Raw genomic sequence first — 18,931 nt, forward strand, 5'->3', positions numbered from 1 at the left:
CCTACAATGTTCTTTTTAAAGTATATAATGCAAACATTTGAATATTAATTATAATAAATCTCTGGCTTCTATTATAATTTTGAAAAATATTTTGCCACTACATTTAAGATGGATTTTGAATATGCTGGCAGAACCTGGTTGATCCAAATGAATAATTTAGAGAAAAAAAATTGAGGAATAAGGAGGGCAAATAAGACTAGAAAGAACTTGGGGCTGAATTTACTGCCTACTCTGTCACTCCAGGCAAGTCCCCTCACATCAAACATCCTCAGTCTACTCATAGCAAAAGTCACAGTTACATTAAAATTTACTAGTAAATAAAAATACTTGTAAATTCTTCCAAGCCTCAATTATTTGGAGGGGAAGGGGTATAACAGGTAGGTTGAGCAAAGCATCATGCTGATTCATAATTGTACACCTTTGCAAATGCTATTCTTTGTAACAAAAATGTCACCCTGGAGGCTGACTTCAAGGCCTGTCCTTTTAACACACTAAGCAGTACTCTCTCATCTGTAAAATGGGGGCAATAAAATATCTAATAGGATTGCTTTAAGGACCAATTAGGCACAAACTGGAATAAGATATCTGCAACAAATTTAACCCAGACTTAGGATGCAAAATACGTATACATAAAACCTCCTACTAAATTAGTGAGACTAAACAACCCAGTTTAACACTTTGGGAGAGACATGAACAGATATTTTACAGGAGATAAAAATGATAAACACACTGCGGTAAGTGTTTCCAAAGATGACCTTAAACAATTCTGCCCCTACCTGTATATGCATCTCAACATTGAGCTAGGTCTGTGTGTATTTTGAGAACGACAAAATATAGTTGAAGTTACTTGTGTCTATTCCAAGCTTAACCCTTAGCTGACCTGGCAGCTTTCTCCCTCTTTGAAATGTTCTCTTTCTCAGAACCCCGCTGCAATGCTGAGGCAGACTAAGCAGTCACATGGAGGAGCCAAAAGCCCCAGCTGAGGTCCCAATGGAACAAGATTCCAGATGACTCTCAGCTGTCCAGGCATCCCAAACATTCTAGTCCCAGCTGACTACAGCCTATTGAGCCTCCAGGTGACTACAATCATCTCAGCACCTCAGCTGACACATGAAGCTGAAGGACTCCCCACTCAACCCACAAAATTGTGAAATAATAAAATGCTGTTTTGTCACTAAGTTTTGGAGTGGTATATTTTCATAAATAACTGAAGCATATTTTGACAAAATCCCACTCCCAGGTATATACCCCAGCAAACATCCACACATATGCATCAGAAAACAGTTTTAATGTTCATAGTAGCATGTTTCACAATAGAAAAAAAACTGGATATTCAAACGTCTGTCAACAGATGTATAAATGAAAGTCAAAGAGGAGGATAATAAGGTAATACCATTTTTTAAGCTCCAAACAAAGCAAAAATTAGCAATATATTGTTTACACAGCAGGGGTGTCCAATCTTTTGGCTTCCCTGGGCCACAGTGGAAGAACTGTCTTAGGCCACACATAAAATACACTAACGATAGCTGATGAGCTAAAAAAAAAAAAACCACTCATAATGTTTTAAGAAAGTTTACAAATTTGTGTTGAGCCACATTCAAAGCCGCTCTGGGCTGCAGGGTGGACAAGCTTGGTTTACAGATATATACATATGAGAGTTTTATTAAAAGATGGCAATGGAAACATTAAACAAAATTCAGCATAATGTTGCCTAGTGCTAAGGGGGAAACTAAGGGGACAGGCTAGAGAAGAAACACAGCCAGACGCAAAATTGGTAATGTTCTGGTTTCGTAGTTGGCTAGGAGGTTCACAAGTATTTATCATTAAGTTTTATAATTATATATAGAATATGACAGCCCATTATATATGCAAGTTGTATGTTAAATATACTTCAATTTATTTAAAAATTTATTTATAACTTTATATTATGTTGTGATTCTTATACAGTTATAACATCACTTAATGTTATATACTCTTTTCAAATGTCCAGAATGATTATTTCAAAAGGAAAACCTTTCATATAACAGCTGTTTATATTTGACACTTCATTTAAATGCAGTAAATTATTTTAACAACCAAAATAAAGTATTTAAACAGGTGAAAAGATCTTCCTAATGAAGTGACTGATTCATCTTAACAACTTTAGAAAAAAATCCTTATTTAAAAAGATTTTAGTTGCTCCTCAAACTCATGACTTATGACTGGCCTTTACAGTTTTAAGATTAGATTTATTTCATCTACTTCACAGTTTCATTATCCTGTTCCTTCAAATGCCATAAAGCTGCTTAGCATATTAAAATAAAAGCCTTCTTTAGCGATGGTCTAGAGTAAAAATAATCTTGGGATTGCAATTAAACTTCTATGGAACAAGGTTATTAAATTTTAAAAATTAAGAGCATATGCAATGTTCCCCCAGCTCCCTGAGATGGAGTCTTGCTCTGTCACCCAGGCTGGAGTGCAGTGGTGCAATCTCGGCTCACTGCAACCTCTGCCTCCTGGGTTTAAGCAATTCTCCTGCCTCAGCCCGTCTAATTTTTGTATTTTTAGTAGAGACGGGGTTTCATCATGTTGGCCAGGCTGGTCTCAAACTGGCTAGTCTGGAACTCTTGACCTCATGATCCACCTATCTCGGCCTCCCAAAGTGCTGGGATTACAGGCATAAGCCACGGCGCCCCGTGGAAATGCTTTAAGTGTCAATGTATTCAACAAACCCTGCTCACTGTAATAGATTTTTTAAAAGGCACACTGATGGACAAAGATTTGTTTTTAAAAGAGCACACATTTTTAAAAGCAAAAACATCTTGTGAGATCAGTACAGCATACTGTTTTAGGATTCACAGGAATACTGCCATTATTACATGGAATGATTCTATAACTAAAGAGCTGACCATTTTGTCAGGATTCAATGCATAATAAAAGAAAATAAAGACTTTATCTGGTTTATTTAACCCACAATATCTACAATATTCAATGATCCTCTCCAGTAATTAGACAAAAACAAAGCTATTTCCACTGCAAAGACACTTTAATGAAGACAAGCAACTTATTTTATCCCTAATGAGTATTTTTATTTAGTATCCTTTAACCTCTTATGGGAAAGTTTAAATGAGATCAGTCAGAGCTGTGATGGTTTCCTGAAGTGTTGCTTAATTTGCATATTACTTAACTATAATCATAAAGTTAAATCAAGAGCCATGAAACCAAATGAATCATTAATCCAACCCCACCCAAATTCATCATGTGCATGAATTTAGTATATTCTAACTAACGCCTATGTATGCAATGATAATTTCAATTCTTACTATTCCTTCGCATCAGAATATATTTCTCAAGTTCAATTAAAATGGCAGCTTGTGAATTTTACTTCTATTGCTGACATCTGTCTTTTTTCATGTCTCATTTGAAAAATAATAGAACTTTCATAACTCATATGGTTTTTGGATATTAACTAGTCTGTCTTCTCTTATTCAATGTTCCCTAACTAGTGAGTTAACACTTGAGACAGACCTCTCTAAGAGTTACTTGTACTTGGAAGAAACAGGAAACTAAAATCTTCCTCAAAGTTCCTCCCAAGTTATCCATCCAGCCATTCATCTCCCAATTGTTGATGGCCGTCATGATGCTCACATATACCATTTCTTCCATAAGCATTATCTCCTTTCTTCATCGTCAACTCTTTCCTTCTTCTATAAAGAATAATATATGTGTATTAAAAGTGGGATTATGATGTTCACTGCACATGTGATCTTACTGACATCACAGTCAAATCCAAAATTTCAAAGTATTGCACAACAGAGACTTACTGTACTATTACTATTATGACCAAAACATAAAATGTGGTTACCATTAAAGATAAAGGGTCTGTCTTAATATTCATTGTGCACTCACTATGTTCCTAATACTGTGTAGCATATTCTAGAAAGATTAGAAAAATGTTCTTGCCTTAAAGAATCTTTTGTCTCCCTACAATAATAGTAGTAAGTTATTATTATATTCCTTAGAGGAAAAATGAGCACCAAAATTTAAATCATCATAACAGTAACTTACCAACTTTGGCAAAGAACAAATAACTTAAGTCTCCTTGAGTGTTTTTACATACACAGGTGTTAAAATCTTCAAAATGGCTCTGGCCTAGTTAGCCAAATACACAGTCCTAAGTAAAATTTAGTTTGTTTTGTATTAATAAAACCTGTACCTAGACCTCTCACGTAAGACACAGATGATCAATTGTGATTTCTGAGAGAAGTAGGCCTGGAATTTCTTTCTTTCTCTCTCTCTCTTTTTTTTTTTTTTTTTTTTTTTGAGAGATGGAGTCTCACTCTGTTGCCCAGTCTGGAGTGCAGTGGTGCAATCTCGGCTCACTGCAACCTCTGCCACCTGGGCTCAAACAATTCTCCTGCCTCAGCCTCTCGAGCAGCTGGGATTACAGATGCCTACCACCACGACCGGCTAATTTTTGTAGTTTTAGTAGAGACAGGGTTTCACCATGTTGGCCAGGCTAGTCTTGAACTCCTGACCTCATGATCCACCCTCGTGTAACCCAAAGTGCTGGGGTTACAGGCGTGAGCCACCACACCCAGCCAGCCTGGAATTTTTCTTAATAGTCAATATATCTCAGAAAAGAATCTCCATTTGAGGAATTCTACAAGAAATACACTAGAGGCGTTAAAAATAGCTTAAATCACTCAGTTGGACCATCATCCAAATAGAGCCTAATTTGAGCCATTTATATTACTCTCTGGCAGGTACACATGGGATTTAGTGAAGATGGGATACAGTATGTATACCTATCCTAAGACACTTGGTTTAAATATTAAGTTTGAAATCTGTAGGAATACTGGCTGACTAAACAGAGTTTGAAGAAAGACAGTCCTAGATTTAAATTTTTCTTCAACAAAGAATTAACTATGACAGAAATGCAATATATGCAAAATTGCTAAATCTACACAAATAAACAACAAAATACCTAAAAACCAGGATTGACAATCTCTACAAATATATCAATACAGCAAACAGTCCATGCTCAGGGTTTTCTTAAATTCCTCAGCTCAGACCTCCACTTCTATTATTCTCTTTCCTGCTTTCAAGAATTATCAAGCAACCAATCCCTTCTTTATGCCAATTTTAATATACAATACTTTAAAATAATAGTTGACAAAAAGCCATAGTTTAAAAACCAGTCATTTTGAATGTATCTGATCACCATTTGTCTCCTTAAAGACAATGATGTCTCTCTCTTCTATCCCACCCACTTTCTTGTATTCTTGGTTTCTGTAGAAAAATTAAATCTCTGGACAATTAGTACCTTAAAACAAAGTTGTCAAAGTTACTCTAGTCAAAGATGACTCCACCTCAAGGGTTCAGCCTTGAGATGTTTTTTTTAAATCTCAAGTGAAGAATACCTTCCCCTTCTCTTTTCTAGAGGCACTTCCTGCTATAAAAGAACAGGCAACCCCGTCAGGTGAATAAGACACCTGGTTAGCCAAATTATTGCTGAAATGCTGGGCGTGGTGGCTCACACCTGTAATCCCAGCACTTTGGGAGGCCGAGGAGGGCGGATCACGAGGTCAGGAGTTCGAGACCATCCTGGCTAACACGGTGAAACCGCGTCTCTACTAAAAACACAAAAAGTTAGCCGGGCATGGTCACGAGCACCTGTAGTGCCAGCTACTTGGGAGGCTGAGGCAGGAGAATGGCATAAACCCAGGAGGTGGAGCCTGCAGTGAGCTGAGATCGCGCCACTGCACTCCAGCCCGGGCAACAGAGAGAAACTCCATCTAAAACAAACAAACAAAAAAATTATTGCTGAACTTTATTACTTACATACATACTGTCAACAATCCTTGGATCAACAAGGATGAATCTTAAAGAAAATGCTCAGCCAAAAAAAAAAAAAACAAAAAAAGAAAAAAAGACACAAAAACCACAATTCTATTTATCTGAAGTTTAAAAATAGGCAAAACTAAATTGTATTGTTTAGCAATGCACACAGAGTTTACCACCTATGAGAAAAAGGAAGGATGTCATCACTATAAAGTCAGGGGGTGGAAGGGATTGAGAAACACACCAGGTCGTCTAAGGTAATGGCAATGATCTTGATCTGGGTAATAGTCACATGGGTGTTCATTATACTTTAGACTTATATTTTTCAGGATGTGTCATACTTCATCATAAAAGAAAATTGTTTTAAAAACTGAAACTGAATTATCTTTTCTCCTCTAATGAAATCCTTTGCAGAACTCATTTCTTTGCTCTTGTTTATAGAAACATTTAAGACTTATTTTCAAAGAATATAACTGTACAAGAGTGCTGCCTCCCAATAGTTCTGTACTCCATTTCTGATGTGGGTTACATAAATAAGATGTATAATAATTTACTTTAATAATAAATCTTCTTAAACTGGGTATAGTCTACAGGTGTTACTGGTATTTTAATAGGCATCCAATAATAAACGTGTGGTAGGCATGGTGATCACAAGTGAGTTTCCAGTTATGATCCTTTTCTCCAACTCCTTATGGCCTGTGTTCTCCTTAAGATAAATTTGGTCAGCAACAAACAATAATTTAAGCTGTGGATATACTAGAATTTTGAAAAATCACACTACATTTTAATTTTTTTAATAGTGTGGACAACATAAAATTTTACCTTCAACATTAGTATTTGTATATATACGCATATCTTATACGCTACAACATTATCTATCTATTGTGGGGCGGGGAGGCGGGGGACAGAAAGTGAAACAAAGCACCAATATTTAAAGTTTAAAACAATGCATTTGAAGGATTTTATAGGTTGGAGGGATAGCCAGATATCACCAAAGAAAAGAATATCATACTGGGGAGAAAAGTCTTTACTTGAGAACAGCTAATAAACCTGTAAGGCATGAAACAAAAAAGAAAAGAAAACCCCAAAAGAAAATATTATCAACTTGGTTATCAACTAATCATTAATACTTTAACACTTAACTAATATAAACAAAATTGCTTTAAATGTCTTTATGCAGTAACATTTCCCTTTTAATAGGAATGAGCAAACAAGGTAAAAAAGAATAAAGTTTTAAAACTTATACTGCTAATTTATGGAGATTACAGACAATCAATACACACAATTTTTTAAATAATCAATTCCAAATGAGTCAAGCTTCACACAAAAGCTCTATTTGTTTCCATATCTAAGCCTGAATTGTCAACATTTACGATACTGTCAATTTAAACTGAGTGGTACAAAGTAACTTCCCCTCATCTTCTGAAGTAACAATTTCAAACAACTTCTCAAAATATTCCCTTCTACAGCAAACATAGGTGCAAAGAAAATGGAAAAGAATCTAGCCAAGCTATAACTGTATCACCTTAGAAAAAGTATTATCCTTCTGGTCCTTAGCTTCTTAGAAAATAGAAACAGGCGGCCAACACATACACTAAAAATCCTGTGGGTTATAGAATTCTGAGTCTACTCTGAAAGTTCAGCTCTCCATCTCCCAATTCCCTTAACTGGCATGGCTTAAGACTTCCAATCTCATTATTATGAACTTTTTATAGACAAAATAAATCTAAATAAGAACAATATTCAGTTAGATTTGATCATCTTTTCCTCTCATTCAGCTACTCTCTTCAGTTTCTGAAAATCCCATAGTAATTGAAGGTTAAAAGTCTTAAAACCATCAACTCATCTCTTCGCTCCATCAAAATAATCAAAGTAATCAGCTATTATCCAACTAGTAAGTTTAGTTAGCTACAGCCCAGATTGTGAAGAGGTATTCTGATAGACCAGTATTTTAAGACTTAAGTTGGGGCACTTGAATAGAAAACATAAAACAGAGGACACTTTTATTTAAGCTGGCCCTGGAGGCAGAGGGTGTAGTAAGAGGAACAGACTTTGTAGTCAGGCAGATCTGTATCCTTCAATTCTTGTGGGAAATACTGAATTGAATTATCTTTTGTCTATGGAAATAAAAGATGTTACCTCATCTCCTCAATTCTTAAGATGTTACTGGATTGTAAAACACTGTAAAAACTAAGCATCTACTATCATTTAGAACATATATTAAAGTTATCCTGCAACATTAAGTTCCACAGAAAGAAAAGAAATAGACACAGTCGAGAGTGGTCAATTAGTGCCAACAGTCACAATTTTTTAGAGATCTGTTTGTCAACAAATAGTACAACCTTGAACAACATAAAGAGGCATTCACTAATTTATGTACACATTATATTCCAAAACACGTTTAGATGTTTTTCATTTGAAACTATGAAAGTATTTTTCCAAAGACATAAAATTCTAAATAGTGGTTAGATTTCCTGGCAAGCCTACAAATGCAGATTAACATACATTTACCTAAATATGGGAGCCTCTGGGGCAACTGATCCTATCTCCCCCAACGCTAATCCTCACCTCCTAATATATTCGACTTTAAAAACAAACAAAAAACCCTACAGTATTACCACTTTCTATGAATTTCTAAATTCCCAGAAATTACTCATGGTCGGAAGTAGGTAAGAAGAGGACAACAGAAGCCTTCTCAAAAGAGTTACTGGTTTAAATACAAAAAGCATCCACCAGAATCAGGTAGATAGACGGTTGAAGACAGAGTAGCAGGTTAACCATTTACAGGTTTTCCCCTTTCAACGGTATTAATTTGGCCCATATAGTATATCAGTGGGTCCTATACTATTTGGAAATGTTTTTCTTTTTTCCTATTTATTGCAGGGATTTACAGAAGCCGCTTTTGCAATCACGCTAAAGCTAAACCATTACCTCTGGATGAAAGATGGCAGAGACAACAGGCTGACCTATAAAAGACTTCTAATAATTCAAGGAATTTAGGAGTTTCACATAAATTACACCTAATAAAACCAACATCAACATCAATATCCATCTAACCACTTTAGAGTTTCTTCTGAGACACCAGATTCAGCAAACTCAAGTCATTTAACAGATGTGGGGCTAATACACTGATTTACAACGCACTCAGGTAAGTTGCTAACCAAAACCTGGAATGATGGAATCTGATCCTAACTTCAGTCTGAGGATACTGAAACAGCATGTATATTCATATGTTCAAATAATATAGAAAACAAACACTATGCAGAAATAAATCCTCTTTATCATGGCGTTGGGGAACAAAGATGGCATTCTTCGTATCATAGTAACAATGTCTGTCTACAAGAAGGATTTAAAAGTAGTAATGGATAGGAAGATATGCTAAAGCAAAATACTAATTGTAGAATCTAGGTGGTTAGAGTATGAGTGTTCACTATAAAATTCAACTTACTTGTGTATTTGAAAATTTTTATAATAGTTTAGCAATAGGTCTGTTGAATTGTGGGGTCCTTATATTTCAAGTTAACTGCAGTATTTTCACTCTCTAAGATCATTAAGTTTTAAAAGTAAACAAATTGAGGGGAAAAACATGATTTGGTCACTTGAGAATAATATTAACCTTTCCATCCTTCATTTCTGAGAGCACGTGTGCACAGATGAATACTAAGATATAACAATAAAGATAAATGTTAACATTTTCTCGAACACTCAAAACTTATAGAGAGTATAAAAATTGATTAGGTACAGAAGGGCTAGTAAAGTTAGCCCATATTCATTAACTGGGTCAGAGATTATGATGTAAATCCTTATATTGAGTTTCTAATGTTTATAACCAATGTTGTCTTTATGCAAACTACTCATGGCAGTAAGGGGCATGCAGTCCTACCCAAGTTAACCTTTAAGATATGAAAACCCTAAAGGGGGAAGGAAAAGTCCCAAGGGCATTCATGACAGACCCTAACTACCCTAGGGCCTATACTTCATGAAATCCATGATTACTACTTATGGAAGCCATCACGCTCAACCGAAATGGGAGTAGTACCAATCTTATCATAAATTCATACAATTTAATTGTCAGTGAAATCAGTAATCAGTAACAGTGACACCTGGTCTGAAGTGCAGCTGGACTGCTGATGCTAATGATCCCACAAAGTGACTTTTTAAGATTTGGGGACGTTTGCGTTCTAAAACTGGTTTGGCTACCAATTTGTCTTCTTCAGAACTGAGGTCAACAGCCTCTTTTTGTCATCTGCAAAGTGAAGGAAAACATGGAGACCTCAAAGTACAGGAAGCAGTCCCCAACTTCTAACACTTTATGTTCCAAAGGTTTATCATTCCTTTGAAAACATATCTGTACTAATTAACCAATTTATACCATGGTTTCTTTGGAAAAATTGCATTCTAAGTTCCAACTCTAAATTGCAACTTTCTGCCCAGCAAAAAGGCATCTGCTGCATTTTTGCTAACTACAGCCAAAACCTAAGGCTCAGAGAATTCTCTCTAGGGAGAACCCACTTTATAACCTGCTAAGGCAGGGAAAAAAGACAGCTCTCACATAGGGAACTTCATTGCTTCTATGGGAAAGGCTACCACAATTGAACAAGATAGTGGGTATGGAAAAGGTATCTGGCTAATATAAAGTAAAAGTATTATCACTTACAATATAAATATGTAGAAAACGCATTTTGCTCCAGATAAAAAGATATAGTTAAGTGCTGTTAAAGTGGTTGATTAACCAAATATTTGGCAAGTACAGACAATATATTTTCAAACTGCTTCGTCCTATCTGTTCAACTCAGCTGATAAGGGAGGAATTACTAAAGTGAAGTCAAATTGTTACCAAAAATCTTGCTAAATTCTAAAAAAGTGCAGTGTACTTCAATAAATAAATCACACACCACCCCTTATGACAACTGGTAACATAAATAACTTCGGTGACAAATTTAAAAAACAAGTATAACTCTGTGACAAGAAGTCACTTTCAACAGCTAACTTGAGTCTTTTACACAATTTAAGAACTACTGTAAAATTTAACGAAATAGCTCACAGAGAAAGTAAACCCTTCACTAAAATGACTTTCAGAAATGAAACCATTGATAGAGATATGGAAAAAGAGGTCAGGGAAGGTATGAGCAGGCCAGAATAAATTGGTTTGTGGATGCACAGCCTGAGAGTAACATTTAAATATTATTAAAGGTCTGTGTCATTGCTATATGATATGATGGTGATCTGAGCAGCTCCCAAACTGGAAACACTAGAGTGTTCAGCTACAGACCAGTTAAAGTGTTGCGACTATTAGTAGCTATAGAAGAAAACTAGATTTAAAAGCCCAAAAAAGCTTTAAAAGCCCAAAGTAATAATGGCAGGCAATCTACACATCTCCCTCCTTTTAACCTTTTCAAAAAGAATGACTGTAAGAATTAGATAAGAATGAATGAGATGCCTAACTACGTGAGATCTTCAAAAGACATGAAAAAAAAAAAAAACGAGAAGAAAACGAGGTGTTTTTTTTTGTCTGAAACTTGATTCTCTCATTAAGTCACCTGAATTAGACATTATATTAGATTCATATTGACAAATCTCCATTCATGGTAAGGCATGGGGACAGTCCATTATTATACAAATCTCCTTACTACTAAGCAAGATTATCTAACATTATGAATATAAACATTTAATTAAGAAATGTCAACATTAAAACTATATGCAGAATACCTAAATTAAGTAGCTCTTTAAAACAGAGATGTATACTTTCAAATGATAATGTGTCAGAAATGCGTTTTCATATATATAAAAAATGAAGCAAAACATATTTTCTTTTTTGAGACGGAGTTTCGCTCTTTGTTGCCCAGGCTGGAGTGCAGTGGCGCGATCTCGGCTCACTGCAACCTCCGCCTCCCGGGTTCAAGAGGTTCTCCTGCCTCAGCCTCCCAAGTAGCTGGATTACAGGTGCCCGACACCACGCCCGGCTAATTTTTGTATTTTTAGTAGAGAGGGGGATTCACCATGTTGGCCAGGCTGGTCTCGAACTCCTGACCTCAGGTGATCCACCTGCCTCAGCCTCCCGAAGTGCTGGGATCACAGGTGTGAGCCACCGCGCCCGACCAAAACATATTTTCATGTGCATGAAAAAGAGTTATGCCCTCCAACCACACTATTGAAGCTGGAAAAAGAAAACTTTTAATACTTAGCTACACTAAAAAAAATAAATAAATAAAAATAAAAAATAAAAAAATTAGCCACTTTATCTGTTGAGCCTTTTCATTATTGCATTACTCAATTTCAGTGGGGATCTTTGGCTGACTTGATGCAGATTTCTAATCTTAAGGAAAAATGACAAAAATCTCATCATTCAGTCGTGAATTTTTCTGCAATCTTTAATTTCAGCTCCAGAGTTACTATTAAACAGTAGTTAGCCTTCCATTTGTAAAAATGTTACTATGGAAATATTCACAATTTTGTTACCTGAAATGTTTGGTCAACCATGCATTTCTGCTATTTTAATCTGAAAAGAGAACTTTATCTTTTCATATTGTCCAGTAAATACTAATTTTCATTTTCTGGTTCCAATTTCATTTTTATCTAATTTGCTTAAGTGTTTCAAAACAAGACCACCTAATATTGTGTCAATAAGCCTTCACAGGTATTCTTAGGCTCATAAATAGTCTACACTAACATATTTTCTTCTGTGATTGCACGTTAACAAAAAGGTTTTTTTTTTAAAAACTAGTGTTAGAAAACAAAATCAAAACTTCTAAAATTGAATGAAAACATTTCATGGAAGACTGTCACAGTAATTAACTGATCTAAACTGAATTGTCCATGAGTGGGCCCCTCTGGTGTTCAATAGATGTTGCAGTACCAATTTTTCTTTCCATAATGCAGAACTTAAATCTGGTATATTACTATACAGGTAAGTTACTGCCCCCCTCCCCCGAACACTTATTATCTATATAGTTAGTAACACTCAAAAAAGATTTTCTCTCTTTGAATCTCAAATGATAAAACACATATCCTGAAATTTAATTAGGTCTAACTGTGAGGAAGTAAGATTAACTCAAGGTTGACAAGTCAATAAGATACACTAGTTTAAAAGGCATACTCTCAGGGGAAAATCCTAATTCAGGGGGAAAAATCCTAACTCGGGTTGGGCAAGTTGCGAAAAAAAGTTAAAGCAATCTTCCCATCTAGATAATTCACAGACCAATGTAGTGTCTAAGTTAGCTAGTATTGTTAAGAGTGGGGTAATTTCCTAAAACATTCAGGTCAGTCCTTTACACCATGTGCAACTTCGGTATTACAATCTAGGACTCCCATCACCGTGGTACTGTTTGCTCTTATCCACAAACCTTCTTGCAGACCAATAAAGGAACTAATGCAATGCTTTCAGATACTGTGCATAACACACTAAGGGTGACAGTGGCTAACAGGGTAAGGATCTTGTTCTAAAAAGCAACCCAAGACGATAGTGAAACAGTAAGGTGCTGAGTGCACTTAAGAGCTCTGAAAAAAAGCCACTCTTTAAAATACCTAATGATAAATAAATAAGAGTAGCTGGCTTTCAGATCACTTTCAGGGGTATTATTTCCTTCCCTCCAACACCCCACTCACTCTCCTTTTCCCTTCTCGTATCATGAGAGCATAAAAAGAAACAGTAAAAGCGTAAAACTGCAAGGGTGAGCAGCCGGGGTTCCGGCACATCTGGACCCACCTCCAGCGGCAACAGGGCAGTCCCCCTGGCCGATTCCGTCTGAACTAGCAAAAACGCGCCCGCAAAAATGAAAGAACGCGAAAGCAGCGGGCGAGGAGGGCGGGGGAATCGGGCGAGAGTCCGCGGAGGAGCTACCTGCCGGCTCCTGGCGTGGCGGGTCCGGACTCAGCGACCAAAGCGGGCTGCGAGGGGCTGCACCCACAATCCTGACGACTGCACCCATACTCCTGGCAGTCTTCACACTAGCCCGGCCGAGAGTCAACGTTTCGCTCCCGGACCCCGACGCCCCGCCTCAGGCTGCACGGGGCAAACTTCGCCCACGGGCAGGGGGCGCGCCCGGAGCTCCGGGATCCGCGCCGGCCTCAGCCAGGACGCGAGCGGGGCTCCGCGGCGGCGCGCGGCCAAGTCGAGGAGAGCCGCGGCGGGCAGAGGAGCGGGTCCCGGTTCCCCGCGGGCTACGGGCGGGGGAGGGGCGGCGGGGCACTTACCAAGGGTCGAACTCGTGGATGATGCTTTCGAAGCGGATGACGGCGAAGAGGCGCGAGCTGAAGCCGGCAAGCCAGGCCAGGAAGAGGATGGTGAAGGAGAGAAGCGACTGCCACCCAGCCGGCTGCGACAGCCCCCCGGACAGCCCCGCCGGGGCCGGCTTCGGCGGCGCCGCGCCGCCCGCCGCCTTGTGCGCGCACTGGGCCCCGGGCCCGTGGTGGCCGTGCCGGCTGTTTCCCAGGGCCATGAGGCCACTCCACGGGGACGAGTTGAGGGACGACTTGTGCTTGCTCTCCGGGGCCGAGGGCTCCGCCATGTTGTGCCCCGGCGGCGGGTCTAGCTCTCCTCCTCCGCCGCCGCGGCCGCCTGGTGCGAGGGGTGCTGGGCGGGGACCCGGAGGAGGAGGAGGAGGAAGAAAAAGGAGGAGGAGAGAAGAGCTCTGCGCGCTCCCGCCCTCAGCGCCGCGAGGCCGGCGGACTGGGGGTGGAGGAAGCGGCGGCAGGGAGTCTCCGCCTCAGCAGCGGCCGCGATCGCCGCTCTTTCAACCCAGATGGCCTCTGCGCCCCCCTAGCCATCCGTATCCCCAGTGCAGCTGCGGCGGCGGCGGCGAAAGCCGACGGGACGAGAGCGCCAGAGAAGAAGCAGCAGACGGAGGCGGCACCACGGCTCTGCGAAGCAATGACATTCCCTCTCTAGCCCGCCACCCGCCCAGCGGAGAGGAGCAGGGGGAGGAGCCCCCTGGAGTCCAGGCGGAGCTCAAGCAACCTCTGACTCCGCCCCCGGCCCGACAGGAACTGGCCCCTCCGCCTGTCACAAAGCGACAGGTCCGTTAGGGGGCGGGCCCAGAACCGCTGCGCCCACCAATAGGCGCGCGAGCTGGGGCGGAGCTTGACCCAACCGTCTCCCCCTCCTCCTCCTCCCCATCCCGGCCTCGCGCCGATTCGCCCAGAGTGGCCGAGCTGCGCGGCTACGGCTTCATTGTCAGTTGAAAGACGCGGTTTCGCGCGCCTGTGCGGTCGGCGAGAAAGGGTACTAGGCGGCTCCGCTAGGTTCATGGAGCTGAGCTGGACCGAGGGGCGGGAACTGCGGAGCGGCCTCGGTCAAACTCGTCTTAAAGGACGCGGAGAGCGCCGCACCGACCAGCAGGACGCTCGCGGGCTCTCCGCGGTCGTGACTTTTAACCCGCTTTGCGCGGAGCCCTCACCACGTGACGGCCGCGCAGGCGCATTATCGTACCCCTCGGCGCGTGGGTCGGGCCGAGGGGTTCTGCCGCCCGTGGCGCTCCTCGCGAGCCCGCGGAGGCAGTGACACGGCCGGCCCTGACTGCGCTTCACGTCCCGCTTCCGGCTTCTGCGGCTGCGGGAATCCGAGAATGTGAGCGAAGACAAGTTTTCCGGCACCGAAAACTCGTTGGAACCGGCAAGCGCGCCCCTAGCTCCGGCAGGCAAAATGCGACCTTCTCTCGCCCTTTTTCCTTTGTACTCCTAATTGCAAAACTACTGTATGTTCACTGGAAATATGGGAAAATGCAGAAATACGTTAACGGCTGCATACATTCCGTCGAGTGAGTGAGACTAACTTACTCTGGACGTTAAGCTGTTTCCAGTTCTAACTTTACTAAATAATAACAGAACGAAGGTTCTTGTGCACGTCTACCTTGTATTTTTATAATTCCTTTCCTTTCCCCACTTCCCTCCTTGTCCGCTAAAATAAAGTGCTACCAGATAAACTCAGGGCAAAATGAGCTTAAACTAAGTGAAGTAGTGGGGAGACTCGAATTGCTCTGATATAAACCCCATAGAAAGTACGGAGCTTTCGGCGTAATCGGTGCTCAGTAAATACTTGTTCATGTCAATTCACAGCTAGTTGTACATTTTATTAGGTAAGTAACATCTGGATATTAAAGGGCATATTAATGTAAAACTATAAAGGCCCTGAATTATTTTCTTAGGTGATGTAAATTTTTCTCTTTAAACTACAAATTGTGTTTCAATATTAATAGAGGTCTTTTCAAAATATTAGATAAATGAACTAGTTATTTTGAGGTAGTACTTTGAAAGTAAAGCAACTCCAGCTACCCTTTTAACCTGCTAAGTGATTACATTTTGTCTTGTTTTCTTAAAAAAACCATAAATAGTCTTATTACGGAAATAATGAAAAGGTTTCCAGAAATAGACTTTCTCACCGACAGTTTAATAGCCGACATTTATTGAACGTACACATTTTAATGAGAATTAGGATAAAATATTAACTGCCTCTGTTATACAGAGAAAGATGACATGCTTTTCCTCGTAGCCCAAACGGTACATGCTGAAATGACAGCAGAGGATTTTTGTCTGTGTTCCCTGAACCAAAGTTTTATCAGTCGAAAATAAAATTTGTGTTTTTGTTTTAATTTGTTTGGATATTTGTATTTTATTGTCTTTGTGTGTCTATTCCCTATTAAGTTCTACGTTATCTTCTTTTGCTTCCTGTTTTGGCTGTTTAATGGCCATAGGCCTGGTCTGAAAAGTGACAAAGTGAAATAGTCCCAAATTGTTGCTTACTAGTCATGTAGCATTGGACAAGTCACCTGCATGGGTTGCCCTTTCTGCTCTTAAAGTCAGTTGTTAATATTAAAAAAGCTTATCTGAAAGCATTTTAGGAAATTGTTAAGGAACGTGCAAATACAGGGTAGTGGTAAAGGTAAAAAGCATTACGAAAACCCCTTGATTTTTGACCTTCATTTATTCACTCATTCATTCAGCAAGTATATATTGAACTCCTTTATGCCGACCACTGTTGAGTGAACTGGGATGCATCGGGGTTCAGCTAGCAACAGGAAAGACATGGCTCCTACTCTCACAGAGTTCACCAGCTAGCCCTAGGAAGGGAGGTATTAACCAAATCATCAGATGGTTCAGGACCAAAATGCAGGGTGAGAAACACTGTGGAGGACAGGCACATGGGGAATTTGATCTACATGAGAAGGATGAGAAACATTACCCTGAGGAAGCAGCACTGGAGGTGATGATGAACGGACTAGGAGAAGGAGAATGGAATGCGTTAGGTAGACAGAGAAGCACGTGCAAAGGCCCTGCAGTGGGGCGGGGGAGGCATACGAGTAACCCAGAAAAGTGGCTGCAATGCAGACAGTGGGACAAGGTGCAGGAGGAGTCAAAGGAATGGCCAGGTAGTGTAGGTCCTTTTAAGAGGTGTTTTTTGCTTCATTTTAACTTCAGAATATTGAGAAGCCATAAAGGGTTTTAAGCAGTATGTGGTGTAATTGAGATAGAGGGAGCGAGTTGATCACATGTGTGTTTTGAAAAGATTACCAAGCCTGCAATGTGAAAAGCATTTTGGAGAGGAGACCAGTAAGAGATCTACCTGAGAATTCAGAGATTACTTTTGTGAGGAATGTGCTATTGTGGAACCACTAGAGAACCCATAAAAATAAATTGTAGCATTGTGAATTCACAATTTCTAGCCTATCAACATGGAAAAATGGTTTACAGTTTGTGATGAAGCTTGAATGTGTTTGCCCCTTTGCACTTGAGGTTCTAATGCTGCTAGGTGCTTGTAACATCCTCCTGAGTTCAAATCTTTCAGGAGTCAGTCAAACACTATGGGTGCAACATGATGAGCAGAGTGGTGTGCCATCAGAGGCCCAGCTTCCAGGGGAAGGGAGTATTTGAGCTGAAACTTGAGGGGTGAGCAGAAGTTCACAAGACACACCAGGAAGAGGGATGGGGGATTCCAAGAAGGAACAAGGAAGTCCTTCAAATTAATACACAAAGTTTAATATTAATGAAGGTGCATTGGGAGATGAGACTGAAAGAGAGATAAGAACCAGATTATCAAGGACTTGTCTGCCTGGTAAAGGAGTTTATTATTCTGTAAGTAGCTGGGATTAATTGAAACATTTTGAACAACAATAAAATGATCAGACTTGGTTAATGGAAGAAAAAAAATTGATAGTAGTATGAAAGATGTACTGGAAAGGGTGAGAGTGGAAGCAGAGAAACCAATAAGGAAGCATTTACAGAAATTTAGGCAAGAGAATTAGGTACCAAAACTGGGACAGTAGGGCCCAGAGAGGAGAGGACTGATAGGAGAGGTATCAAGAGGGTAGATTCCAGAAATTGGTGATTGGGGTAAAATAAAAGTAGGGTTTAGGACAAATCTGGAGTTTCTGGTTTGGTTATTTGGATGGAAAGTGATGTCTCAGAAATAGGGAGCAAAGGACAAGCAGCAGATTTGGATGGAAGATGATCAAATCAGCTTTGGAGATGTGATGTTTTAAGTCCCTGTAGGACAACCAAGAGGAGCTGGATAACCGACACTTAAAGAGATGTGATGTTCAGGAGGAAGGGTTTTCTGAGAATAAAGGCTTGGGACTCCATAGCTACGGGTGAAATTTTGCTGGAATCAAGGTTATAGACAAGGAGAGAAGGGTTGAGGATACAGCCCTAAGGACTTCCCAAATTCAGATGTGTGTACAGGGAGCCCAAGATAGAGCAATCAAAGAGAAGAAAGAAAAGCAGAGAGAGTGATGTCCCAGCAGTGAAGAAAGGGAAATAAAGAGAAGTCAGAAGCAGCACAAGGTACAGAGAAATGGAGTGTGACACAGCTGAAAAGTGTACCTTTCTTTTGGCAACCAGGAGTTCACCAATTACTTTAGCAAGGTCAATTTTAGTGGAGTCATAGGGGCAGAAACCAGATGGCAGCAGGTGAGAAGGGATCAGTGGCAAGGGATGTGGAGGCAGGGAATGTATACCACCCTTTCTAAAAGTCTGGTTTCAAAAGCACAGACAGGACCAAATCAGACCAAGAAAAAACTAAATTACGATCCGCAGTCCCTAGCATTTCCCACAGTGATCAAGAAAAGATTTAAGTGCCTGTGATATGTCCCAGGAATGACACAGGTCGGAGAGTGGG

General features: G+C 40.1%; 1 protein-coding gene across 2 annotated transcripts in view; it reads right to left on the reverse strand.

The window, feature by feature from the left end:
* STT3B (STT3 oligosaccharyltransferase complex catalytic subunit B) overlaps positions 1–15,033 on the reverse strand; it is a 105,586-nt gene extending 90,553 nt beyond the window's left edge. For both annotated transcript variants that reach the window (XM_002813975.5, XM_054552441.2), the window contains exon 1: positions 14,017–15,033. In XM_002813975.5, coding sequence (XP_002814021.1) covers positions 14,017–14,330 — 314 coding nt within the window. In that variant the 5' untranslated portion in view covers positions 14,331–15,033. The remainder of the gene's footprint in view (positions 1–14,016) is intronic.
* Positions 15,034–18,931: the final 3,898 nt, after the last annotated feature.

Source organism: Pongo abelii, chromosome 2 (genome assembly GCF_028885655.2).
Source record: "Pongo abelii isolate AG06213 chromosome 2, NHGRI_mPonAbe1-v2.0_pri, whole genome shotgun sequence".
In the NCBI taxonomy this organism is placed as follows: Eukaryota; Metazoa; Chordata; class Mammalia; order Primates; family Hominidae; genus Pongo; species Pongo abelii.